Source organism: Phytophthora cinnamomi, assembly GCF_018691715.1.
Source record: "Phytophthora cinnamomi strain GKB4 chromosome Unknown Contig89, whole genome shotgun sequence".
In the NCBI taxonomy this organism is placed as follows: Eukaryota; Oomycota; class Peronosporomycetes; order Peronosporales; family Peronosporaceae; genus Phytophthora; species Phytophthora cinnamomi.
In genome coordinates this window covers 67,209-92,944 of record NW_027151022.1, presented here as the reverse complement: position 1 = coordinate 92,944, position 25,736 = coordinate 67,209, and the positions used below count along the sequence as shown (strand labels likewise).

At 55.5% G+C, this 25,736-nt stretch overlaps 5 protein-coding genes across 5 annotated transcripts in view; 1 reads left to right on the top strand and 4 right to left on the bottom strand.

Moving 5' to 3' along the window:
* The window catches only part of IUM83_19657, a gene marked incomplete at both ends in the record, with an annotated part of 35,893 nt that overhangs the window by 7,318 nt on the left and 2,839 nt on the right, over positions 1-25,736 (top strand). The gene's annotated exons all lie outside the window — the stretch shown is intronic.
* Positions 153-479, bottom strand: IUM83_19662 (Integrase catalytic core protein; the record flags this gene model as incomplete). The annotated part of the gene is made up of 1 exon (XM_067944724.1): positions 153-479. The coding sequence occupies one exon, from the start codon at positions 477-479 to the stop codon at positions 153-155; it is 327 nt and encodes a 108-aa protein (XP_067784567.1).
* IUM83_19661 (reverse transcriptase) lies at positions 5,375-7,192 on the bottom strand (the record flags this gene model as incomplete). Its single annotated transcript, XM_067944723.1, has 1 exon — positions 5,375-7,192. One exon carries the CDS (start codon positions 7,190-7,192, stop codon positions 5,375-5,377), a length of 1,818 nt encoding a protein of 605 aa, XP_067784559.1.
* On the bottom strand, positions 7,702-8,841 carry IUM83_19660 (Integrase catalytic core protein; the record flags this gene model as incomplete). Its single annotated transcript, XM_067944722.1, has 1 exon — positions 7,702-8,841. The coding sequence occupies one exon, from the start codon at positions 8,839-8,841 to the stop codon at positions 7,702-7,704; it is 1,140 nt and encodes a 379-aa protein (XP_067784566.1).
* Positions 23,847-25,670, bottom strand: IUM83_19659 (Integrase catalytic core protein; the record flags this gene model as incomplete). Its single annotated transcript, XM_067944721.1, has 1 exon — positions 23,847-25,670. One exon carries the CDS (start codon positions 25,668-25,670, stop codon positions 23,847-23,849), a length of 1,824 nt encoding a protein of 607 aa, XP_067784555.1.

Sequence of the window (25,736 nt, the reverse complement as noted above, 5' to 3'; positions counted from 1 at the left end):
TGCGTCTAATCAACCATCATTCTACACTACTCGTCCAATCAACCTACTCGTCTAATCAACGTGTGGTCGTATTGGACCGGTTCGGTTAACCGGTTCGGGTACCTCGGAACTGGTACAGTGTACCAAGGTTCAGTACCCTGTAACACGCCCCCTCAATGCGAACACGCGTGAACGCCGAGCGCAGCCGTCAAGTCCTTGTGGCGTGGTCCGGCAAGTCCCTTGGTCATGATGTCGGCCAGCATGGTGGCAGTCTCGCAGTACTCGACGATCACTTCGCCGCGCTTGACTTCGTCGCGGATGTGATGGTACTTGATGTCGATGTGCTTGGCGCGGCCATGGTTCACGGGGTTCTTGGTCATCTTGATGCACGACTGGTTGTCTTCGAAAATCTTCAACTCGGGCGTGACTCCGCCTGCAGCAACCAGGATCTCGCACAGCAACTTGTGCACCCACTTGCCTTCTTGAATCGCCAAACTCAGTGCGATGTATTCGGCCTCGGTTGTCGAGAGCGACACACTTGATTGCTTCTTTGTAGTGGGTCTAACTTGACTCACTACTTTAGCTTACACGTTGTGCAACGTGTATGAGGAAGCGTAAGTACTTAGTAATTACTTAGGTTAACGATATTTGAATACACAAGTATAAGTTAAGTAAGATAGGATTCCAAGTGACTTAGATTAGGTAAAATGAGAACTGTATTGTTTGTAAATTGATCTTCCTCTAAAATCTGCTAAAACTGTTTATCATCTATGAAAGGGTTGACAGCGGCTGGCTGTCAGAGCCCCGCTAATATGCATGACTCTGATTGATAGAAAGATGTTGCTTTCTACCAATAGGATCTCTTGGGTATGTGTGGACCACTCATTGTGGTGGTCCACTTCGATGTATCCATTGGTGTGTCTTACACCAAGGCGAGGAAGTATCTAAAACTTTTAACAGATATTTTAACTGTTAAATTCACAAGTGGCTTGTAGCCACTTGTGCGTGTAACCCCGTTACACCATCCCCCCCTTAACGTTAGACGCGCGGGGTCCCCGCACGTCAATCTTTCTGAATTGACCATTCGTCAATTCTCCGCGTTTGGAGAAGAAACCCGCGCTCATTCAACGATGAGCGCGCCTCAGAAGAAGACCTCGAAGTCGGTGGGGAGTCATCTCTCCATCGACGACTACTTCGAGCGTCAGAAGGCGAAGTACGACGACGTCGTCGACTTCGACGACGACGATGAAGGACATGGAGGGCGAGGAGGACTCGCCCTCAAAGCGTAAAGACTCAGTGTCGAGCGAATCGCTCGACCCTCACGCCAAGAACGTTCGCCCGCGTGAAGGGGACGAATCGGACGGTTCGAGTTCGAAGCGTTCGCGTACTGAGAGCGATACCCCACTCGCTTCCGCTGGGGCTCTCAGTACTCCGCGCGCTGCTGCTGCAGCGCGTGCTGTTAAAGCTCAAGGCTCTCCGCGCGCTACGCCTGCAGCGCGCGATCCATGGATGCCGTCCGCGTCCGAGATCGCGGACCGGTATGGGAACTCGGTACCTCCGAATGAGGTGCCGCTGTACGTATGCAGCGCCATCAAAGATGACGCTGTGGCTGCCGAGCTGCACTTTGATGCGGAAACGCATCAAAGGCGCGATTACTACATCGGACTCTTTCATGAGCTCCGATGGTTTCAAAGCAAGAAGACCTCTTCTCGCAGCAAAGTGCCCGAATGGCAGGCACTTTGTCAAAGCTGGAACGCCTTTGTTGAGAACTTCAACAAGAGGCCGAGTGCTTACCGTGATCGGATTAAGCAAGCGCGTGATCGCTTCGAGACGTACTCGAAGCGTGCAGAGTTGGAGCAACTCCACATTGCGGAGGAGGAGGCTAACGTGCCGTGCGCTGTGCCCGAGGGCTTTCAGTGCACGAAGTGCTTTCCAGGCGCGGTCCGCTTGAGCGACCTGAACGGGTACACGTCGTTCCGTGTGCCCGAGAGTCTCAAAGAGCTCCGTGCTAAGTTCTTAGCACGTGAGGGTGCGGGCGCTAGCGATGATCGCAGCGCTCGTGTTACTTCCGCTGCGCCAGCGCGTACTGCTCTTCGTACGCCCTCACCATTTCCGGAACGTCCTCCAGCAAGACGTTCCGCGGCTCCCATGTATCTCGATGGGGAGGAAATCCTCTCCAACGAATACGAAAACGAGCCCCTTGAGGGTTCGATTTCGGGATACTATGGTCAACAATCCGCTCAACAATCCAGCGGGTTGAGCCGCGGGCGTCACGGATCGGCGGTGGCGGGGGTGGGAACACGCCCCGGGTATGATCAGCCCCGGGCTGATCAGTATGCGCCTCTCCACGACCGGGTGACCGTCGTGGAGCGTCTGCAGGGCGCTGAGTTCGCCGCCCTGAAACAGGAGCTGGCGAACCAGAAGGCCCAAGTCGCGGCGGTCTCGCAGACCGCCTCGAACATCCAGGTCGAGCTGGGGACCCAGATGAAGGGTAGCTCCAGCGCGTCCGCGCGCTGGAGGAGAGGCTGCTCGTCGCCGAGGCCAAGTCCTCCGCTTCTGCCTCGGCTCCTGCCGAGGCTTCGGGTCAGCCGAGCTAGATGGCTCGTGCTGCAGGTATGGCTTCAGCCGTCCGACGTAAAAGGTCGGATGGAGGCGCATGCTAGACGGTATGTCTAGCGTGTATGCGTTGCCGTGCCGTGCCAACACAGTGAACGGCCCGATGAAGCGCGGAGCAAGCTTGCTTGCTCCGAAATCCGAAACTGCATGTCTAGGCAGGTTTTGTGTAGCTAACAAAACTAATGAACCAACTTTAAATTCATTGTGTTGCCTCTGCCCGCATTGTCTGCGTTCAGCTTCTGTTGATCAACAGAAGCTGCTATTGTGTCTTGGACAAACCGAATTACGGCTTGGCTTTTGGTGATGAAACTGATTGCATCCGAGCTGAAGCCATTCAGCTCGCTCTCCGCTAGAGGCCCGGCCTCTGCGTGGTTCTTTGTGGTGTCTGCGCCCTGCGCAGACCCGTGGACGTTGGCCTTGTTGTTGGGGGAGTCTGCGCCCTGCGCAGACTCATGTGGTGTGTCCATTGTTGCAGCTGACACTGTGCAAGTGTCAGCGGTTTTCTGCGGCTGCTGTATTGCAGTCGTAGATCCTCCCCCACTTAAAGTGGGAGCCATCACTCCGAGTAAACTCGGTAGACGTGGATGTCGCATGGCATTCACGTAGAACGGTGTATGCCCTGTCGAGGCATGCACTGAGTTATTGATGGCAAACTCTGCCATCGATAAGCACTCGCTCCAGTATTGGAACGAGTGAGCGTAGCTCTTCAACATATCGACGAGCACGCGATTCACGCGCTCGGTTTGACCGTCCGTCTGCGGATGATCCGCAGTCGACATGGAAAGCTGGCTCCCAAGAAGTGTAAACACTTCTTGCCACAGGTGCGCTGTGAAGCGCGGGTCTCTGTCCGACACGATGTCGGACGGCATGCCATGGTGTTTGAACACCATGTCGACGAGCAGACGGGCCGTCTGCTTCGCGGTCACCTCTGCTGGCACCGCAGCAAGATGTACCATCTTGCTGATGCGGTCGACGAAGACCACAACACCGGTATTCCCTCCGCTGTCCGGTGAAGACCAAAGATGAAGTCCAAAGACATGGACTTCCAACACTCCGACGAAGTCGGTAGTGATTAATGGAGCCTGCGCGAATGTCGCAGGCTTTACGCGTTAGCACACCTCGCAAGCACGGATGTACTTGCGCACCCACTTGTACTGGTAGTGCCAGTAGAAGTCGTGCGTGAGAAGGACGTATGTATTCTCACGTCCGAGATGTCCCGCAGTCGCGGCATCATGATACTCGTACATGATCCTGAGTCGCAGGTCATGGTCATTTGGCACGACAACGCGATCCGCATTGTCGTCGACTGCATTATACAAGTAGCAGTCCGTCGTGCACACGAAAGCGGTGTGCACGCGCTCGAAGGTGCTTGGGCAGCTTCTGACGGGACTTGTCAGAAGGCGCTGTGCCATAGGCCAGCAAGAGCTTCGCGTCCGCGTCGTGCGCGTACGCGGCCTTCACATCATCCAACAGAGATGATGTGGGTTTGCTCGATCGCATGGCGTCAATGGCATTGACGTCAACAGCTTCTGCATAGTCCGGCCGACGTGATAACGCGTCGGCCACTACGTTCAATCTTCCGGGTTTGTATTCGGACCCGGAAGTTATACTCCGCAAAGAATGAGAGCCATCTCGCCATTCTTTTGTGATATGTGGCGACTTCACTGCGGTGCGCAGTGAAGCATGGTCGGTGTAGACCACAAATGGTCTACTCCCAAGCAAATACACTCGGAACTTTGCGAGTGCATATTTCATGGCAAGGAGTTCCTTGTCATGCACCGGATAGTTGCGCTCAGCTGGCTTCAGCTGACGCGATTGGTAGTAGACGACACGATCACGGCCCTCGTGATCGTGCTGCATTAACGCGCATCCGATCGCGAAATCGGATGCGTCACACACTACGTGAAATGGGCGATCTTGGTCAGCCACTGCCAAGATCGGCGCCTCAGTCAAGCCCCGCTTGACTGCATCGAATGCCTTTTGGCAATCGGGTTTCAATTCCACACAGCTTCTTTCTTAAGAAGCTGTGACAGCGGGCGGATCTTGCCCGCATAGTCCTCCACGTACTTGCACAAGTACGTGGCCAAGCCAAGGAACTGCCTCAGTTCCTTGACACTTGAAGGCGTTGGCCATTCATTTATCACTCTGACCTTTTCCGGGTCAGGGCGAACACCATTCTTCCCTACGAGACACCCGAGGACGGGTATCTCGCTCGCCCCGAAGATACACTTCTTCAGGTTCGCGTAGAGCTTATGCTTTCGCATAAGCTCAAGTAGCTTCCGGAGATGCACCCTGTGCATCTCTACGTCAGTCTTTCCGTCCACAGCCCGGCTGTGGATGAATACAACATCGAAGTAGCTCGGTGCGAAGTCGCGCACCGAGCGCAACAAGTGCGTCACGCACCTGTTGAAAGTCGCAGGGGCGTTCTTAAGCCCCTGTGGCATTACTAGCCATTCCCAGAGCATGCCGCTTGGCGTGCTCACTGCCGTGAGAGGGATATCGCTCTCACGCATTAGGATTTGATAAAATCCATCTCGCAAGTCGAGAGCACTGTAAACGGTGCTCCCGGCCATCGAATCGATGATAACATCTTTTCGCGGTATCGGCGTCTGCGCCGGTACCGTCGCATCGTTCAGCTTGTTGTAGGCATGAACGATGCGCCATCCGCCCTGTGGCTTCTTGACACAGAACGTCGGAGCACTGTGCGGGGACTTTGATTCCCGCACTTGTCCTGCTTTACGACGACTTTCAAAGAAGTCGTCGATCGCCTAGACTTGCTCTACTGCCGCGTGACACAGTACTTCGTGCCCGGCACGAGATCAATCTCGTGCTGAATGCCCTTATCCTGCGGAAGCTCCGCAGGAATCTCTTCCGGGAGTACGTCTTTGTACTCCCTCAACAATTCGCAATAGGGACTCGACTTCAGCGAGTCCCAACCTTGTTCCTCGAAGCGCTCTCGCTTCGTCTTCGCGCTGAGAGTGTCTTCACTCTCAGTGGTACTTCCCATGAAGAGCTGCCTCAGCTCTTCGCTCTCGCTCGCCGTTCTTTCGCTGTTCGAAAGAACGCAGACTTGCTCGATGCGTCCATCGTGCAAGTCGCGCGTGAAGCGATTCCAGCTCATGGCTGGAAGCGAAGTCAACTCCGACGCCGTCGTCGGAGGACTAGCGAGTTCCATGTCACGATACTGGAATCCAGTATCGGTGCGCGTCAAGACGCTTAGCGTCTTGACATTCGGCGTCACCGCCGCAGTCTGCCCAGCAGACTGCCCTTGTTGCGTCTCGGTCCCGGACCGAGACTTGCGCAGCGTTTTTCGCTTGCGCCGTCTTCTTGTTGTGCGGAGCCCGGCTCCGCACAGTCGTTCTCCTTGTCCAGGCCCGGCCTTGGACAGTCGTTCGCCGGCGGACTCTGTCCGCGGGCGCGCGGTATCAAGCCCGGCTTGACCGCATTTTCCTTCGTGCAGCCCGGCTGCACGGTAATGTGTCCCTTCGCCGGCAGACCCTGTCTGCGGGCGCGCGATATCAAGCCCGGCTTGATCGCATGGCGCTTCGTCGTGCAGCCCGGCTGCACGACAGCATGCAAATTGCGTCAGTGCGGTACGTTTGCAACCGTCCGCACTGTTTGCAGCGTCAACTCCCGGAGTTGACACGCCTTCGTCACCTCGACGCCATTCATTGGCGGAGCCCCTCATGACCGAGGGTGCGTCGGCTTCCGGAGCCGACGCGTCGTTGTCGACCTGACCGCTTCGGGTCAGGGACTGTCCCTTGCACGCTTGAACGTGGGTGTTGGTTCCCGGAACCAACACATCTTTTTCTTCCGACGTCGGCAGCATTGCCTGCCGCAGGCTAAACTCTTCTTGCATGGCAAGAGTAATCGCAGCTTCGAGAGTACTCGGGTACTCTCGGAAGAGATAGGTCTTCACAGGCCCATCTCTCAGTCCCTTCATGAACGTGACGACTTTAGTCGCCTCGTCTATCGGGTTGGTCACGATGTTCGAGACCAAGTACCGTGCGCGCTGCGCGTAAGCATGGACGTCATGCTTACCCTGCTGAAGGTCGAGGAACTCCGCCCTCGACCGGAACTCATTTTGCGGGGGCTCAAACGCTTGTTTGATCTCCTCTTTGAACACTTCGTACGTGCTGAAGCACGTAGGATCGGAGAGTCGGCGTCCATACGCCCAACTCCTTGCGCGTCCGCCAAGGCAGGACATGGCGAATGCGACCTTCGACAGCGGGTCGACGATGCGTCGAGCCGCTATGGCTGTGTCGAGTTCGACAAGCCATCGGAGGAGAGGCTCGCCCTCTCTTCCCACGTAATCGCTTACGCTCAACTTTAATGGTTGAGCACGCGGTGTCGTCCCTGACGACGCCGTCACTGAGGAAGCAGCGTCACGCTGCTCCTTCATGATGAAGCCCAGAGCAACACCATGTTGCTCCGTCGGCGATAGCGTACGCAGCATTGTAGCTATCGCCGCTTCTCCAATGACTGTTGACAGTCGTTGGAGGGCCTCCCACTCTGGGTCAGACAGGTGGGGGCGGTCAGCGCGTGCAACATGCGTTGCAGGCGTGTTGGAGCTCTCCATGGGCACCTCCGTGCTCATGTGGTTCTCGGCTCCGCGTTCGTATACCGCGTACGAACGTCAAGCAGTCGGTCGTTGGACAGACTACAAAGTGCTACCAGGTGTAGTGGGTCTAACTTGACTCACTACTTTAGCTTACACGTTGCGCAACGTGTATGAGGAAGCGTAAGTACTTAGTAATTACTTAGGTTAATTATATTTGAATACACAAATATAAGTTAACTTAGACAAGACTCCAAGTAGCTAGTTTAAGGTAAAATGAGAACTGTATTGCTTGTAAATTGATCTTCCTCTAAAATCTGCTAAAAACTGTTTATCATCTATGAAAGGGTTGACAGCGGCTGGCTGTCAGAGCCCCGCTAATATGCATGACTCTGATTGGTAGAAAGATGCTGCTTTCTACCAATAGGATCTTTTGGGTATGTGTGGACCACTCATTGTGGTGGCCCACTTCAATGTATCCATTGGTGTGTCTTACACCAATGTGAGGAAGTATCTAAAACCTTTAACAGATAACCTATCTGTTAAATTCACAAGTGGCTTGCAGCCACTTGTACGTGTAACCCCGTTACATTCTTGGAACCCCACGAGATCGGTCCGCCGGCGACTTGGAACAGGTAACCCGACGTAGACTTGCGATCACTAAGATCACCAGCCCAGTCGGCATCCGAGTAACCTTGAAAGTCGATGTCCTTGCCCGGCGAAAAACGGATTCCGTGCGACTTGGTCCCTTGAAGGTAGCGGAAGATGCGCTTGACCGCAATCCAGTGCTCGACTTGCGGGTTCTCCATGAAGCGTGACACGTAGCCGACAGCGAACGCAATGTCCGGGCGAGTCGATGTCATCAAGTGCATGAGTGCACCGACAGCCTCGCGAAATGGCGCGTCTAACTTGGTCATGGCGTCGCTTGAAACTAGCTTCATGCTGATGTCGACCGGGCTTGCAGCGGGTTTGCAGTCTTGTATGCCGAAGCGCTCCAGGATGTCGTTGACGTAGCGAGCTTGGCTCAGCGTAACACTGCCATCCGCGTTGTCGACCACCTCGATCCCGAGGATGAAGGAGCACTTGCCACTGTCGGTCATCTCGAACCGCGACTTGAGTTGGCGCTTGACTTCCGCGATCATTTCCGCCGAGCTTCCGGTCACCAACACGTCGTCCACGTAAACCAGCAGCAGAACGCATTCGCCGTCGACGACCTTGATGTACAGGCATGGGTCGTAGCTTGAGACGCGAAAACCGATGGAGCGCACATACTCGTCGAAGGTCTCGTTCCAAACTCGCGAAGCTTGCTTGAGCCCGTAAATCGCCTTGAGCAGTTCCACGCAGTCGAAACCGTCGTCCAGTTCCACGCCTTCAGGCACGCTGCAGAACACCTTCTCCTTCATCAAGCCGTACAGGAACGCAGTCACCACGTCGAGCTGGTCCATCGGCCATCCGAAGTACTTGGCAACCGCAATGATCATTCGCAGCGTGACGTACTTGACCACGGGCGAAAACGTCTCGGTGTAGTCGATCCCGTACTTCTGCACAAAACCTTTCGCGACGAGCCGAGCCTTGAACTTCACGATCGATCCGTCCGCATTGCGCTTGATCTTGAACACCCACTTGGTACCGACTGCGCGCTGGTTGTTGGGCAGTTTGGCGGCGCGGAAGACACCTCGCAGCCGCATTGACTTGAGTTCTGTTGCAGGGTACTGAACCTTGGTACACTGTACCAGTTCCGAGGTACCCGAACCGGTTAACCGAACCGGTCCAATACGACCACACGTTGATTAGACGAGTAGGTTGATTGGACGAGTAGTGTAGAATGATGGTTGATTAGACGCACTAGTTGATAGGACGCACGGCCGCGTGTCTTTAGCACTAGCCTAGGGTGTAAGCTCCAACAATCCAATCACTTCTGAATTTCGATTCAACCCCCCAAGTGACCTTCCTCGCCTCGCCCCAAGCCTCGGCGGTGTCTACGACCAAGTCTCCAAGTGCAAGATCCCAGTACGACCTTCTTCAGGTTATGAGCCCAAGCACCATGTCCTCTGTCCAAGACACCAAGATCTCCATCGACAAGTTCAACGGCGACAACTACGCCACGTGGAACCGCTACATGCGTGGCGTGTTCCTGACCAAGTCGGTGTGGAGCGTCGTGAACCGCGAGACGAAACCAAGCTTCGCGGACACGAGGGCCAAGGACGACTACGTCAAGTCGAGCAACATCGCGTTCGGCCTGATGTTGCTCCACATGGATGCTGACTACCATCATGTGGTCGACGACTGCGAGGAAGCGTGGGTGGCCTGGACGCGACTGCGTTCGCTCTACGGGGGGGTCGCAGAAGGCTGGACGCATCTACCTGAAGCGCCAGCTCTTCAGCATGGAGATGGCAGAAGGCGGCAATGTGCTTCATCATTGCAATGAAGTCCTCAACATCAGCGCCAAGCTCAGCAACATCGGCGCCAAGATGGAGGATGAAGACGTGGCGATCTGCTTGCTCAGGAGTCTGCCCAAGAGTTTCGAGAACGTCGTTCTCAACTTGGAGATGAGCAACGCAGAGCTGCGCACTCAAGATGTGATCAAGGTGCTCACGAATGAGCACATCAAGCGGCAGGGCGAGAAGACGGCTCAGGTGAAGATTGAAGACGCTGCGAGGGCCTTCAATGCCGAGCGTGAAAGTCGCCACTGCACGTACTGCGGAAAATCGGGGCACGTCGTGGAAAAGTGCTGGACCAAGCAGAAGGAGGAGAATCGAGGTGCACGACGTGGCCGGTCTGGTCGCGGTGCGAACAACGTCCAGTGGCGTGACGACAGCGATGACGACTGCGTCGCGTTCGCGGTCTCTATGGAGTGTGGAGTCTCCAGGACCAACAAGTTTCAAGGCTCCTGGGCGATCGACAGTGGTGCCACGCACCACATCTGCAACGACAAGGCCAAGTTTGTCGACATCAAGGTGTGCGACGAAGGTGAACTCACGGTCGCCAACGGCAACACGGCCAAGATCATGGGAGTCGGGACGGTCATGCAGCGGGTCACTTTGCCCAATGGCAAGGAGCGCGACATCCGCATTCAAGATGCACTGTACGTGCCAAGCATGAACAAGAACCTGCTTTCGGTGCCGCAGATCAACCGAAGCGGACTGTTCAAGGTGGTGTTTGATGGTGCTGAAATGCACATCGCACAGAAGAAGTCGAAGAAAATCGTGGCTTCCGCGGACCTGATCGACGGCCTCTACTGGCTCCGAGTCCCAAGCTGCGCTGCGAATTCGGTGTCCAAGGCGTCGGTCAACGCGGTGGATCTTCATGCGCGTTTGGGTCACGCGCCGAATGACGTTCTTCGGAAGATGGTCTCAAGTGGCATGGTGACGGGTGCGAAAATGCCGACATCGTCGAAGAAGTCAAGCCAATGTCGTGGGTGCCAACAAGGGAAAATGGTGCAAAAGCCCTTCCCGAGCAACCCGAACAAGCGCAAGTACAAGCCGTTCGAGTTCCTCCACTTCGACATTTGCGGGCCCATGGAAGAAGAGTCGCTGGGTGGCAGCCGCTACTTGCTGCTCATCACGGACGAAGCCAGCGGCTGCATGTCGGGATTCTGTCTGCGAGCCAGGTCGGAGAGTGAAGGCTGCTTGCGCCGATTCATCACCAAGGTGGAGAAGCAATTCGATGCCAGGGTGAAGTTCGTGCGCCATGACGGGGCCAAGGAGTTCGCGACCAATTCGCTCTTGGCGTACTACGAAGACCACGGCATCGAAGTGCAGCCCACGGTTCGGTATGCGCACCAAACCAACGCGACGGCTGAACGCGCCAACCGAACCATCGTGACCATCGGCCGCAGCATGCTTCACTACGCCGGGTTGGACAAGACGTTCTGGGCGGAAGCAGCGATGACGGCGATTTACATCAAGAATCGTCTGCCGTCACCCAAGTCGCCCGACAAAACTCCGTTCGAGATCGTCTACAAGTCCAAGCCCAACGTCAAGCACATGCGGATCTTCGGGTGCAAGGCCTACGTTTTGACGCCGAAGGAGAAGCGACTCAAGTGGGACCCGCAAGCTCGTGAAGGAATTTTCATGGGTTACGAGGAGCGTTCCAAGGCGTATCGAGTTTATGACATCGAGGCGGGGCAGGTGGTCATCTCTCGCGATGTCACATTCGATGAGTCCAGCTTCGATGACTCCAAGGCTGCTGATGGTGAAGAAGTCAACCGACTTACCGACGTTTTCGACGACATGCAAGTCTCCGAGGACTCCGGCACAAGGGTGTTCACGCAGGCGGGGAAGCGCAAATCGCGTCCGGACAACCAAGATCGCGACAATGTTCGGCGTCCTCGTCGCAGTGCTGGGCTTGAAGAAGCAAGTGCGCCTGGACGCTTGGAAGATGATGACCAACGCGAATCTACGGCGGCGCAAGAAGAAAAATCGGAAGAGGACGATGAAGACGGCTCGACTCCACCCATGTTCTGGCGTGCAAGTGCGAATGCGGTGGAAGCAAGTGACAGCGCGGAGCCGAAGACGTTTCAAGAAGCTGTGAACGGACCAGACCAAGTCCAGTGGCGCAAGGCAATTCGCGCCGAACTCAAGTCAATGCGGCTGCGAGGTGTCTTCCGCGCCGCCAAACTGCCCAACAACCAGCGCGCAGTCGGTACCAAGTGGGTGTTCAAGATCAAGCGCAACGCGGACGGATCGATCGAGAAGTTCAAGGCTCGGCTCGTCGCTGAAGAAGGTCGTACTGGGATCTTGCACTGGTTGAATGGTCGTAGACACCGCCGAGGCTTGGGGCGAGGCGAGGAAGGTCACTTGGGGGGTTGAATCGAAATTCACAAGTGATTGGATTGTTGGAGCTTACACCCTAGGCTAGTGCTAAAGACACGCGGCCGTGCGTCCTATCAACTAGTGCGTCTCATCAACCATCATTCTACACTACTCGTCCAATCAACCTACTCGTCTAATCAACGTGTGGTCGTATTTGTTGTCAAGGGATCGCCTCGACCAGCTGCGGTGTACCAGTAAGGTACCGGTGTGACCTTCACTCAGTGGTGCCGCCATCATTCGTGTGATGATGGGACGAGGATTACGGGACGCTGATGATGGGACGCGTGGGTACAAGATTGTGGGTACAGGATGGGCATCTACGTGGCACTCGCTGATTGGCTGAAGGACCTTCTATCCAGTTAGGAATCCAGTAGAGTGTATCCAGCAGGAATATCCAGTAGGCTTAGAGGTAGCAAGCAGTTCGCGAACTAAGGACCTAAATCAATCACTTTGCATTCTGACATCTAGTGCTCAAACGACCTTTACTTTTGGTTATGAGCCCAAGCCCCGTTTTCCCTGCTGAAGACTCCGACTACGCTTTCGCCATGGACGCCGCCTCGACCACGACCTCTCGCATCAACAAGTTCGACGGAACCAACTTCCACACGTGGAAGTTCAAGATGGCGATGGTGCTCGAGGAACGAGACCTGTGGGAAGTGACAAGTGGAGAGATCAAGCTGGAGCACTGCGCCACTACGCTGGACCAAACGACGTTCAAGAGGAAGTCTCGCAAGGCGCTGGCGATCATCTGTCTCGCGATGGAAGATTCGCAGCTGCCGCTGGTCCGGTCGGCGAAGGATGCGTACGATGCATGGTCAAAACTGGAAGGACACTTCGAGAAGAAGAGTTTGGCCAACAAGCTCTTCCTTCGTCGACGTTTCTTCACGACGATGATGGCGGAAGGTGATGATGTGCTGGAGCACATCAACAAGATCAAGACTCTGGCGGAGCAGCTCGACGCAGTGGGCGCTCCGGTCAGCGAGGATGACTTGGTGATCACGCTTCTTGGGAGTCTCAGCGAGTCGTACCAGTTCCTCATCACGGCGTTGGAGTCGAGAGCCGACTCGCTGTCGTGGGAACTCGTGACGGCTCGGCTGCTGCATGAGGACATGAAGCGCAAGGAGCAAGGTGGCGGCGTCGACGGAGCCGCGCACGGTCAAGGCCAAGCGTTCATGACAAGCGACAACGGCAAGCGCAGGGACGGCAGGCGACCGCCAACAAGGCCAGCGCCTGCCACTACTGTGGGGAGCAAGGACATTGGATCGCCAAGTGTCCTGTGCGAATCCGCGAGAACGCGGAGCGGCAGAGGCCGCAGCGAGCGAACGTCGCGCAGAGTGAGGACGACTCTGGCGACTTCCTCTTCTCGGTTGGTGGTGGGAGCAACACCACCAAGTCGAATGAGGTGTGGCTGGTCGACTCGGGTGCAACGCAGCACATGACCAGTTCCAAGAAGTTCATGAGGAACTACAAGAAGATCTCGCCGGTGGACGTGCATCTCGCGGACGACGGTGTGGTGCAAGCGATCGGGAGAGGCGACATCGTGATGAAGATGCAGACCCCGCGCGGCGTCAAGAAGGGTGTGCTCACGAATGTGTGGCACATCCCCAAGTTGTCGCGCAACCTGTTCTCCGTCGGCAGATTCACCAAGGACGTCGGACCTGTGACATTCGAGAGCGACGGGTGCTTCACGGAGACGAAGGGTCTCAAGTGGAAGCTCGGCGCTCGCGAAGGCAAAGGGCTGTTCAAGCTGAACATGACACCGGTGATGACTGACGAGGCCAATGTGGCAAGCTCGAAGGATCGCAAAGGGTGTAACGGGGTTACACACACAAGTGACAACAGTCACTTGTGCACGATAACGGTCACAAGTGACAACTGTCACTTGTGCATGACATTTGTCACTTATGGTTTAACAGATAAATATCTGTTAAAGGTTTTAGATACTTCCTCACATTGGTGTAAGACACACCAATGGATACATTGAAGTGGGCCACCACAATGAGTGGTCCACACATACCCAAAAGATCCTATTGGTAGAAAGCAGCATCTTTCTACCAATCAGAGACATGCATATTAGCGGGGCTCTGACAGCCAGTCGCTGCCAACCCTTTCATAGATGATAAACAGTTTTTAGCAGATTTTAGAGGAAGATCAATTCACAAACAATACAGTTCTCATTTTACCTTAAACTACCTATTTGGTGTTTTATTTGATTTATATTATACTTGTGGACTCAAGTATAATTAATTCAATTATTAATAAACTCCTACGCTTCCTCATACACGTAGCGCGACGTGTAAGCTAAAGTAGTGAGTCAAGTTAGACCCACTACACCTGGTAGCACTTTGTAGTCTGTCCAACGACCGACTGCTTGACGTTCGTACGCGGTATACGAACGCGGAGCCGAGAACCACATGAGCACGGAGGTGCCCATGGAGAGCTCCAACACGCCTGCAACGCATGTTGCACGCGCGGACTGCCCCCACCTGTCTGATCCAGAGTGGGAGGCCCTCCAACGACTGTCAACAGTCATTGGGGAGGCGGTGATAGCCACGATGCTGCGTACGCTATCGCCGACGGAGCAACATGGTGTTGCTCTGGGCTTCATCATGAAGGAGCAGCGTGATGCTGCTTCCTCAGTGACGGCGTCGTCAGGGACGACACCGCGTGCTCAACCATTAAAGTTGAGCGTAAGCGATTACGTGGGAAGAGAGGGCGAGCCTCTCCTCCGATGGCTTGTCGAACTCGACACAGCCATAGCGGCTCGACGCATCGTCGACCCGCTGTCGAAGGTCGCATTCGCCATGTCCTGCCTTGGCGGACGCGCAAGGAGTTGGGCGTATGGACGCCGACTCTCCGATCCTACGTGCTTCAGCACGTACGAGATATTCAAAGAGGAGATCAAACAAGCGTTTGAGCCCCCGCAAAATGAGTTCCGGTCGAGGGCGGAATTCCTCGACCTTCAGCAGGGTAAGCATGACGTCCATGCTTACGCGCAGCGTGCACGGTACTTGGTCTCGAACATCGTGACCAACCCGATAGACGAGGCGACTAAAGTCGTCACGTTCATGAAGGGACTGAGAGATGGGCCTGTGAAGACCTATCTCTTCCGAGAGTACCCGAGTACTCTCGAAGCTGCGATTACTCTTGCCATGCAAGAAGAGTTTAGCCTGCGGCAGGCAATGCTGCCGACGTCGGAAGAAAAAGATGTGTTGGTTCCGGGAACCAACACCCACGTTCAAGCGTGCAAGGGACAGTCCCTGACCCGAAGCGGTCAGGTCGACAACGACGCGTCGGCTCCGGAAGCCGACGCACCCTCGGTCATGAGGGGCTCCGCCAATGAATGGCGTCGAGGTGACGAAGGCGTGTCAACTCCGGGAGTTGACGCTGCAAACAGTGCGGACGGTTGCAAACGTACCGCACTGACGCAATTACATGCTGTCGTGCAGCCGGGCTGCACGACGAAGCGCCATGCGATCAAGCCGGGCTTGATATCGCGCGCCCGCAGACAGGGTCTGCCGGCGAAGGGACATTACCGTGCAGCCGGGCTGCACGAAGGAAAATGCGGTCAAGCCGGGCTTGATACCGCGCGCCCGCGGACAGAGTCCGCCGGCGAACGACTGTCCACGGCCGGGCCTGGACCAGAAGAACAACTGTGCGGAGCCCGGCTCCGCACAACAAGAAGACGGCGCAAGCGAAAAACGCTGCGCAAGTCTCGGTCCGGGACCGAGACGCAACAAGAGCAGTCTGCTAGGCAGACTGCGGCGGTGACGCCGAATGTCAAGACGCTAAGCGTCTTGACGCGTACCGATACTGGATTCCAGTATCGTGACATGGAACTCGCTAGTCCTCCGACGACGGCGTCGGAGTTGACTTCGCTTCCAGCCATGAGCTGGAAGCGCTTCACGCGCGACTTGCACGATGGACGCATCGAGCAAGTCTGCGTTCTTTCGAACAGCGAAAGAACGGCGAGCGAGAGCGAAGAGCTGAGGCAGCTCTTCATGGGAAGTACCACTGAGAGTGAAGACACTCTCAGTGCGAAGACGAAGCGAGAGCGCTTCGAGGAACAAGGTTGGGACTCGCTGAAGTCGAGTCCCTATTACGAATTGTTGAGGGAGTACAAAGACGTACTCCCGGAAGGGATTCCTGCGGAGCTTCCGCAGGATAAGGGCATTCAGCACGAGATTGATCTCGTGCCGGGCACGAAGTACTGTGTCACGCGGCAGTAGAGCAAGTCTAGGCGATCGACGACTTCTTTGAAAGTCGTCGTAAAGCAGGACAAGTGCGGGAATCAAAGTCCCCGCACAGTGCTCCGACGTTCTGTGTCAAGAAGCCACAGGGCGGATGGCGCATCGTTCATGCCTACAACAAGCTGAACGATGCGACGGTACCGGCGCAGACGCCGATACCGCGAAAAGATGTTATCATCGATTCGATGGCCGGGAGCACCGTTTACAGTGCTCTCGACTTGCGAGATGGATTTTATCAAATCCTAATGCGTGAGAGCGATATCCCTCTCACGGCAGTGAGCACGCCAACCGGCATGCTCTGGGAATGGCTAGTAATGCCACAGGGGCTTAAGAACGCCCCTGCGACTTTCAACAGGTGCGTGACACACTTGTTGCGCTCGGTGCGCGACTTCGCACCGAGCTACTTCGATGATGTATTCATCCACAGCCGGGCTGTGGACGGAAAGACCGACGTAAAGATGCACAGGGTGCATCTCCGGAAGCTACTTGAGCTTATGCGAAAGCATAAGCTCTACGCGAACCTGAAGAAGTGTATCTTCGGGGCGAGCGAGATACCCGTCCTCGGGTGTCTCGTAGGGAAGAATGGTGTTCGCCCTGACCCGGAAAAGGTCAGAGTGATAAATGAATGGCCAACGCCTTCAAGTGTCAAGGAACTGAGGCAGTTCCTTGGCCACGTACTTGTGCAAGTACGTGGAGGACTATGCGGGCAAGATCCGCCCGCTGTCACAGCTTCTTAAGAAAGAAGCTGTGTGGAATTAAAACCCGATTGCCAAAAGGCATTCGATGCAGTCAAGCGGGGCTTGACTGAGGCGCCGATCTTGGCAGTGGCTGACCAAGATCGCCCATTTCACGTAGTGTGTGACGCATCCGATTTCGCGATCGGATGCTCGTTAATGCAGCACGATCACGAGGGCCGTGATCGTGTCGTCTACTACCAATCGCGTCAGCTGAAGCCAGCTGAGCGCAACTATCCGGTGCATGACAAGGAACTCCTTGCCATGAAGTACGCACTCGCAAAGTTCCGTGTGTATTTGCTTGGGAGTAGACCATTTGTGGTCTACACCGACCATGCTTCACTGCGTACCGCAGTGAAGTCGCCACACATTTCACAAAGAATGGCGAGATGGCTCTCATTCTTTGCGGAGTATAACTTCCGGGTCGAATACAAACCCGGAAGATTGAACGTGGTGGCCGACGCGTTATCACGTCGGCCGGACTATGCAGAAGCTGTTGACGTCAATGCCATTGACGCCATGCGATCGAGCAAACCCACATCATCTCTGTTGGATGATGTGAAGGCCGCGTACGCGCACGACGCGGACGCGAAGCTCTTGCTGGCCTATGGCACAGCGCCTTCTGACAAGGCTCGTCAGAAGTTGCCCAAGCACCTTCGTGCGCGTGCACACCGCTTTCGGGTGCACGACGGACTGCTTCTTTATAATGCAGTCGACATCAACGCGGACCGCGTTGTCGTGCCAAATGACCATGACCTGCGACTCAGGATCATGTACGAGTATCATGATGCCCCGTCTGCGGGACATCTCGGACGTGAGAAGACATACGTCCTTCTCACGCGCGACTTCTACTGGCACCACCAGTACAAGTGGGTGCGCAAGTACGTCCGTGCTTGCGAGGTGTGCCAACGCGTAAAGCCTGCGACATTCGCGCAGGCTCCACTGCAATCACTACCGACTCCGTCGGAGTGTTGGAAGTCCATGTCTTTGGACTTCATCTTTGGTCTTCCCCCGGACAGCGGAGGGAATACCGGTGTTGTGGTCTTTGTAGACCGTTTCAGCAAGATGGTACATCTTGCTGCGGTGCCAGCAGAGGTGACCGCGAAGCAGACGGCCCGTCTGCTCGTCGACATGGTGTTCAAACACCATGGCATGCCGTCCGATATCGTGTCGGACAGAGACCCGCGCTTCACAGCGCACCTATGGCAAGAAGTGTTTACACTTCTTGGGAGCCAGCTTTCCATGTCGACTGCGGATCATCCGCAGACGGACGGTCAAACCGAGCGCGTGAATCGCGTGCTCATCGACATTTTGAAGAGCTACGCTCACTCGTTCCAAAACTGGAGCGAGTATTTGTCGATGGCGGAATTCGCCATCAACAACTCGGTGCATGCCTCGATCGGGCATACACCGTTCTACGTGAATTCCATGCGGCATCCACGCCTACCGAGTTTACTCGGAGTGATGGCTCCCACTTTAAGTGGGGGAGGATCTACGACTGCAACACAGCAGTCGCAAAAAGCCGCTGACACTTGCACAGTGTCAGCCGCGACAACAAGGACCAAGACAACCAGGTCTGCGCGGGGCGCAGACCTTGGCAGGAACAACCAAGGGTCAGCGCAGTGCGCTGACCCCCAGAACAAGGAAAACGAGTCTGTGCAGAGCACAGACTCCACAATGAACAAGGACCACGGGTCTGCGCAGGGCGCAGACACCGCGAAGAACCACGCAGAGGCCGGGCCTCTAGCGGAGAGCGAGCTGAACTCGTTCAGCTCGGATGCGATTGACTTTATCAATAAAAGACAAGCCGTAATTCGGTTTGTCCAGGACACGATTGCAGCTTCTGTGGATAAACAGAAGCTGAACGCCGATAATATTGGCAGGGGCAACACAAATGAATTTAAAGTTGGTTCATTAGTTTTGTTATCTACTCAAAACCTGCCTAAACATGCGGTTTCGGATTTCGGAGCAAGCAAGCTTGCTCCGCGCTTCATCGGGCCATTCACGGTGATGGCACGCCACGGTAACGCATACACGCTAGACATACCGTCTAGCATGCGGCTCCACCCGACATTTTATGTCGGGCGGTTAAAGCTATACCTCCAGCACGAGCCAAGTGGCTCGTCTGACTCGAAGAGACAGACTCGGCAGGGGAAACCCTCCTCTCCAGCGCGTAGTCGCGCTGGAGCAGTTAATACAGTCGGGCCTACAGCCCGACCGGCACGTTCAAGGCGGTCTGGGAGACCGCCAGAGCCGGGACACGAAGGAACAGAGCGGCAACCGCCATGCTCTGAAAGTACTCCACGACCGTCACTTGGTCGTGGAGCAACACGAGATGAAGGTCAACACGGCGTTGACCATCGGGGCGTGTTTCCACCACCTCCGCCACCGCTGCGAGACGCACGCGGAGAAATTCGCTGGATCGTCCAGCGAATTGTTGATCATAGGAAAACAATCCGAGGTCCGGATTGTTTTCGCATTCGTTGGAGAGGTTTCCCTCCCCAACACGACACGTGGGAACCACGGAACGTCCTGATGGAAGACGTTCCGGACATGGTGAAGGAGTACGAAACCCAACACGCACTACCAGCAAGAAGGTAGTGCGAGCGCTGTAGTAATCTACAACGCCTGATAACCCGCGTGCTAGATAATTAGCACGGAGATCATTGAAGCTCTCAGGTATACATATAGTATACCTGTTGTGGTCGCGGTTGCTAATATGCACCGCAACCTGGACGGACAGTGCGCACGGCGCACGGACACCAGCCTCCACCGCAACAGCGTGGAGTTGCTAATACTTGCTACTTCGAGAAGGACTCGAAGTGCTTTGGCGCTTGCTTACCCGATCACGGTAAGCAACAGAAATTCGCTTAGAGATGTCGACGCATAGACGCGGTCGACATCGAAGAATCGTACACAGACACTGTGTTGTCTGTCCCCGTGGTAGCGGCGCACCTCGCGCTACCGCGCATTGTACACACCAACAGAGAGTTTACACACTGTTGCAATGGTGGTCTTCAGCTTGATCGTGCTCATTGTGGATGAGCACGGAAACCCCAGCACAAACAATTGACAAGCAGTCAATATTAATTGACGTGTCGAGACCGACACGTCTAAGCTTAACGGGGGGATGGTGTAACGGGGTTACACACACAAGTGACAACAGTCACTTGTGCACGATAACGGTCACAAGTGACAACTGTCACTTGTGCATGACGTTTGTCACTTATGGTTTAACAGATAAATATCTGTTAAAGGTTTTAGATACTTCCTCACATTGGTGTAAGACACACCAATGGATACATTGAAGTGGGCCACCACAATGAGTGGTCCACACATACCCAAAAGATCCTATTGGTAGAAAGCAGCATCTTTCTACCAATCAGAGACATGCATATTAGCGGGGCTCTGACAGCCAGTTGCTGCCAACCCTTTCATAGATGATAAACAGTTTTTAGCAGATTTTAGAGGAAGATCAATTCACAAACAAACAATACAGTTCTCATTTTACCTTAAACTACCTATTTGGTGTTTTATTTGATTTATATTATACTTGTGGACTCAAGTATAATTAATTCAAATTATTAATAAACTCCTACGCTTCCTCATACACGTAGCGCGACGTGTAAGCTAAAGTAGTGAGCCAAAGTAGGCCCACTACAAAGGGGACACCACGTCGTACCTCTGGCACCTTCGACTTGGTCACATTGGCCATGGCGGTCTAGACGCCATCGTCAAGAAGGGCTACGGCTCTGGCATCGACATGACGTCGGTGAAGCAGTGGGAGCTGTGCGACGGATGCTCACTCGGCAAGCAAACGCGAGTGAGCTACATGAAGTCGTCTCCAAACCGTGCGAAGCAAGTGCTGGAAGTGGTTCACAGCGATGTGTGCGGCCCCATGCAGACGTCTACGTTTGGTGGCAAGCGCTACTTCGTCACGTTCATCGACGACAAGTCGCACTTCTGTGTGGTGTACTTGATGCGGAACAAGTCGGAGGTGGCCGCCAAGTTCGCTGAGTTCGTTGCGTTGGCTGAAACGCAGACCGGCAAGCGTGTGAAAACGCTCCGGAGCGACAACGGTGGCGAGTACACTTCGCGCGAGATGGCCAAGTTCTGCAGCGACCGTGGTATCGTGCAGAAGTTCACGCCGCCGTACACGCCACAGCTGAACGGCGTGGCGGAACGGATGAACCGGACGTTGGTGGAGTGTGCGCGCTGCATGTTGGAGCATGCCGGGTTGTCGAAGGGTTACTGGGGTGAAGCGGTGGTGACAGCCACGTTCCTCCGGAACCGGTGTCCGACACGCGCCATTAGCCACGACAAGTCGCCGCACCAAGTTTGGACGGGAAAGAAGCCACTGCTGGCGAACCTCAAGGTGTTTGGTTGCCACGCGTACGTGCTGGTCCCGAAGGCGAAGCGGTCCAAATTTGACGCCCGGTCGGTGCGTTGCCGGTTCCTGGGGTACTCGGAGCACGAGAAAGCGTATCGGTTTGAAGAGATCGAGAGCGGTCGCGTGTTGGTGAGCCGCGACGCGCAGTTCATGGAAGACGTCTTCGACGGTGGGAGACGCAAATATGCTACGAAGGAGGTGGTGATTGGTCTTCCAGATGAAGACGATGAAGATGCCACGGATGAAGAGACTCCGTCCGAATCGGATAACGGCGGCAGTGAGGATGAGGCTGCGCGGGATGAAGACTTCGAACCCGTCAGCAAGCGACACCCGCGGACGCAGTCACTAGAAGAAGCCGTGGAGGTGCCGAGGGCCAAGCGATATGCGCCGCAGAATGGACGTTCGACGCTGGATGAGATGTCTGCGGCGGCCCAAGAGAGTCAAGATTTTGAGGCTGCGTACGTCGTGGATTCAGTGGGAGAGATGCCGACTACGTTCAAGTCGGCGATGGAATCCAGCGACGCAGCCAAGTGGAAGGAAGCATGCGACTCGGAGTACGACTCGCTGCTCAAGAACAAGACGTGGGAAGTGGTGCCACTGCCGAAGGGACGCAAGACCATCGGCAACAGATGGGTGTTTCGCGTGAAGGAGAACCAGGCTGGAGAGGTCGAACGGTTCAAGGCGCGCCTGGTGACCAAGGGGTTCTCGCAGAAGTACGGCATCGACTATGACGAGACCTTCACTCCAGTGGCCAAGTTCACGTCGATCCGGGCTGTGCTGAGTTTGGCCGCCAAGTATGGTCTCAAGCTGCATCAGATGGATGTGAAGACGGCGTTCCTGAATGGCGGCTTGGACGAAGAGATATACATGGTGCAACCGGACGGCTACGTCGATGAAGACCACCCGGACTACGTGTGCAAGCTGAAGCAGTCACTGTACGGGTTGAAACAGTCGCCGCGCATGTGGAACAAGACCATCGACGAGTTCATGCTGAAGCTGGGGTTCACCAAGTGCGAGTCCGACCATTGCGTCTACGTGAAACGCGACGGACACAGCATGATCTTCGTGGTCATCTACGTGGACGACCTGATCCTGGCCAGCAACGACGACGAGCTGGTGGAGCCGACCAAGCGCGCACTCAGCAAACGGTTCGAAATGACAGACCTCGGCGAGCTTCCGTGCTTCCTCGGCATGGAGATCAAGAACGACTTGGAGTCCGGCTAGGTAAGGATGCTGCAGACCAAGTTTCTCAAGTCGATCCTGAGCAAGTTCGGCATGCAGGACAGCAAACCCGTGAAGACGCCGCAGGATCCAGGACTTAAGTTGACCAAGAACATGTGCGAGGGTGGCTGCAAGCATGAAGACACGATGAAGAACGTGCCGTATCGGAGTGCTGTCGGCGCGTTGATGTACCTGATGGTGGCGACGCGTCCGGACCTGGCTGCCGCAGTAGGCGTGCTGAGTCAGTTCGCCGCCGACCCGTGTCCCACACTGGCAAGCCCTCAAGCGTGTGCTTCCGGTATCTGCAAGCCACGCCCACGCATGGCATCGAGTTCTCGAAGGGTGACGGCTGCGGGTTGTGTGTGGCTACTCGGACGCAGACTGGGCTGGTGACATCGAATCGAGAAGAAGTACAAGCGGCTACGCGTTCATGATGAACGGCGGGTGCATCAGCTGGAGGAGCAAGAAGCAGCGGACGGTGGCGCTGTCATCTACAGAGGCGGAGTACATGGCGCTGTCAGAGGCGACGCAGGAGGCGGTGTGGCTCAAGGTGTTTCTGCGCGAGCTCGGCGAAATGGCAAGCGATGAAGCAATCAAGATCTACGAGGACAACCAAGGCTCCATCGCGTTGGCCAAGAACCCGGAGTTCCACAAGCGCACTAAGCACATCGACATTCGCTACCACTTCGTGCGTGAGAAGGTGGAAGACGGTCAGGTGGTGTTGGAGTACTGCTCGACAAAGGACATGCTGGCCGACCTCATGACGAAGGCGATCACTTCCGTGCAGTTCGAAGTTCTGCGACACAAGCTGGGGATCCAAGGTGCAGCCGACGTCGAGTCGCGTGGGAATGTTGTCAAGGGATCGCCTCGACCGGCTGCGGTGTACCAGTAAGGTACCGGTGTGACCTTCACTCAGTGGTGCCGCCATCATTCGTGTGATGATGGGACGAGGATTACGGGACGCTGATGATGGGACGCGTGGGTACAAGATTGTGGGTACAGGATGGGCATCTACGTGGCACTCGCTGATTGGCTGAAGGACCTTCTATCCAGTTAGGAATCCAGTAGAGTGTATCCAGCAGGAATATCCAGTAGGCTTAGAGGTAGCAAGCAGTTCGCGAACTAAGGACCTAAATCAATCACTTTGCATTCTGACATCAAGTGCTCAAACGACCTTCCTTTTATAATCAACGTGTGGTCGCATTGGACCGGTTCGGTTAACGGGTTCGGGTACCTCGGACCTGGTACAGTGTACCAAGGTTCAGTACCCTGCAACACGCCCCCTTAATGCGAACACGCGTGAACGCCGAGCGCAGCCGTCAAGTCCGTGTGGCGTGGTCCGGCAAGTCCCTTGGTCATGATGTCGGCCAGCATGGTGGCAGTCTCGCAGTACTCGACGATCACTTCGCCGCGCTTGACTTCGTCGCGGATGTGATGGTACTTGATGTCGATGTGCTTGGCGCGGCCATGGTTGACGGGGTTCTTGGTCATCTTGATGCACGACTGGTTGTCTTCGAAAATCTTCAACTCGGGCGTGACTCCGCCTGCAGCAACCAGGATCTCGCACAGCAGCTTGTGCACCCACTTGCCTTCTTGAATCGCCAAACTCAGTGCGATGTATTCGGCCTCGCTTGTCGAGAGCGACACACTTGATTGCTTCTTGGAACCCCACGAGATCGGTCCGCCGGCGATTTGGAACAGGTAGCCCGACGTAGACTTGCGATCACTAAGATCACCAGCCCAGTCGGCATCCGAGTAACCTTGAAAGTCGATGTCCTTGCCCGGCGAGAAGCGGATTCCGTGCGACTTGGTCCCTTGAAGGTAGCGGAAGATGCGCTTGACCGCAATCCAGTGCTCGACTTGCGGGTTCTCCATGAAGCGTGACACGTAGCCGACGGCGAACGCAATGTCCGGGCGAGTCGATGTCATCAAGTGCATGAGTGCACCGACAGCCTCGCGAAATGGCGCGTTCAACTTGGTCATGGCGTCGCTTGAAACTAGCTTCATGCTGATGTCGACCGGACTTGCAGCGGGTTTGCAGTCTTGCATGCCGAAGCGCTCCAGGATGTCGTTGATGTAGCGAGCTTGGCTCAGCGTAACACTGCCATCCGCGTTGTCGACCATCTCGATCCCGAGGATAAAGGAGCACTTGCCACTGTCGGTCATCTCGAACCGCGACTTGAGTTGGCGCTTGACTTCCGCGATCATTTCCGCCGAACTTCCGGTCACCAACACGTCGTCCACGTAAACCAGCAGCAGAACGCATTCGCCGTCGACGACCTTGATGTAGAGGCAGGGGTCGTAGCTTGAGACGCGAAAACCGATGGAGCGCACATACTCGTCGAAGGTCTCGTTCCAAACTCGCGAAGCTTGCTTGAGTCCGTAAATCGCCTTGAGCAGTTCCACGCAGTCGAAACCGTCGTCCAGTTCCACGCCTTCAGGCACGCTGCAGAACACCTTCTCCTTCATCAAGCCGTACAGGAACGCAGTCACCACGTCGAGCTGGTCCATCGGCCATCCGAAGTACTTGGCAACCGCAATGATCATTCGCAGCGTGACGTACTTGACGACGGGCGAAAACGTCTCGGTGTAGTCGATCCCGTACTTCTGCACGAAGCCTTTCGCGACGAGCCGAGCCTTGAACTTCTCGATCGATCCGTCCGCGTTGCGCTTGATCTTGAACACCCACTTGGTACCGACTGCGCGCTGGTTGCTGGGCAGTTTGGCGGCGCGGAAGACACCTCGCAGCCGCATTGACTTGAGTTCGGCGCGAATTGCCTTGCGCCACTGGACTTGGTCTGGTCCGTTCACAGCTTCTTGAAACGTCTTCGGCTCCGCGCTGTCACTTGCTTCCACAGCATTCGCACTTGCACGCCAGAACATGGGTGGGGTCGAGCCGTCTTCATCGTCCTCTTCCGATTTTTCTTCTTGTGCCGTCGTAGATTCACGTTGGTCTTCATCTTCCGAGCGTCCACGCGCACTTGCTTCTTCAAGTCCAGCGCTACGACGAGGACGTCGAACGTTGTCGCGATCTTGGTTGTCCGGACGCGATTTGCGCTTCCCCGCCTGCGTGAACACCCTTGTGCCGGAGTCGTCGGAGACTTGCATGTCGTCGAAAACGTCGGTAAGTCGGTTGACTTCTTTACCGCCAGCAGCCTTGGAGTCATCGAAGCT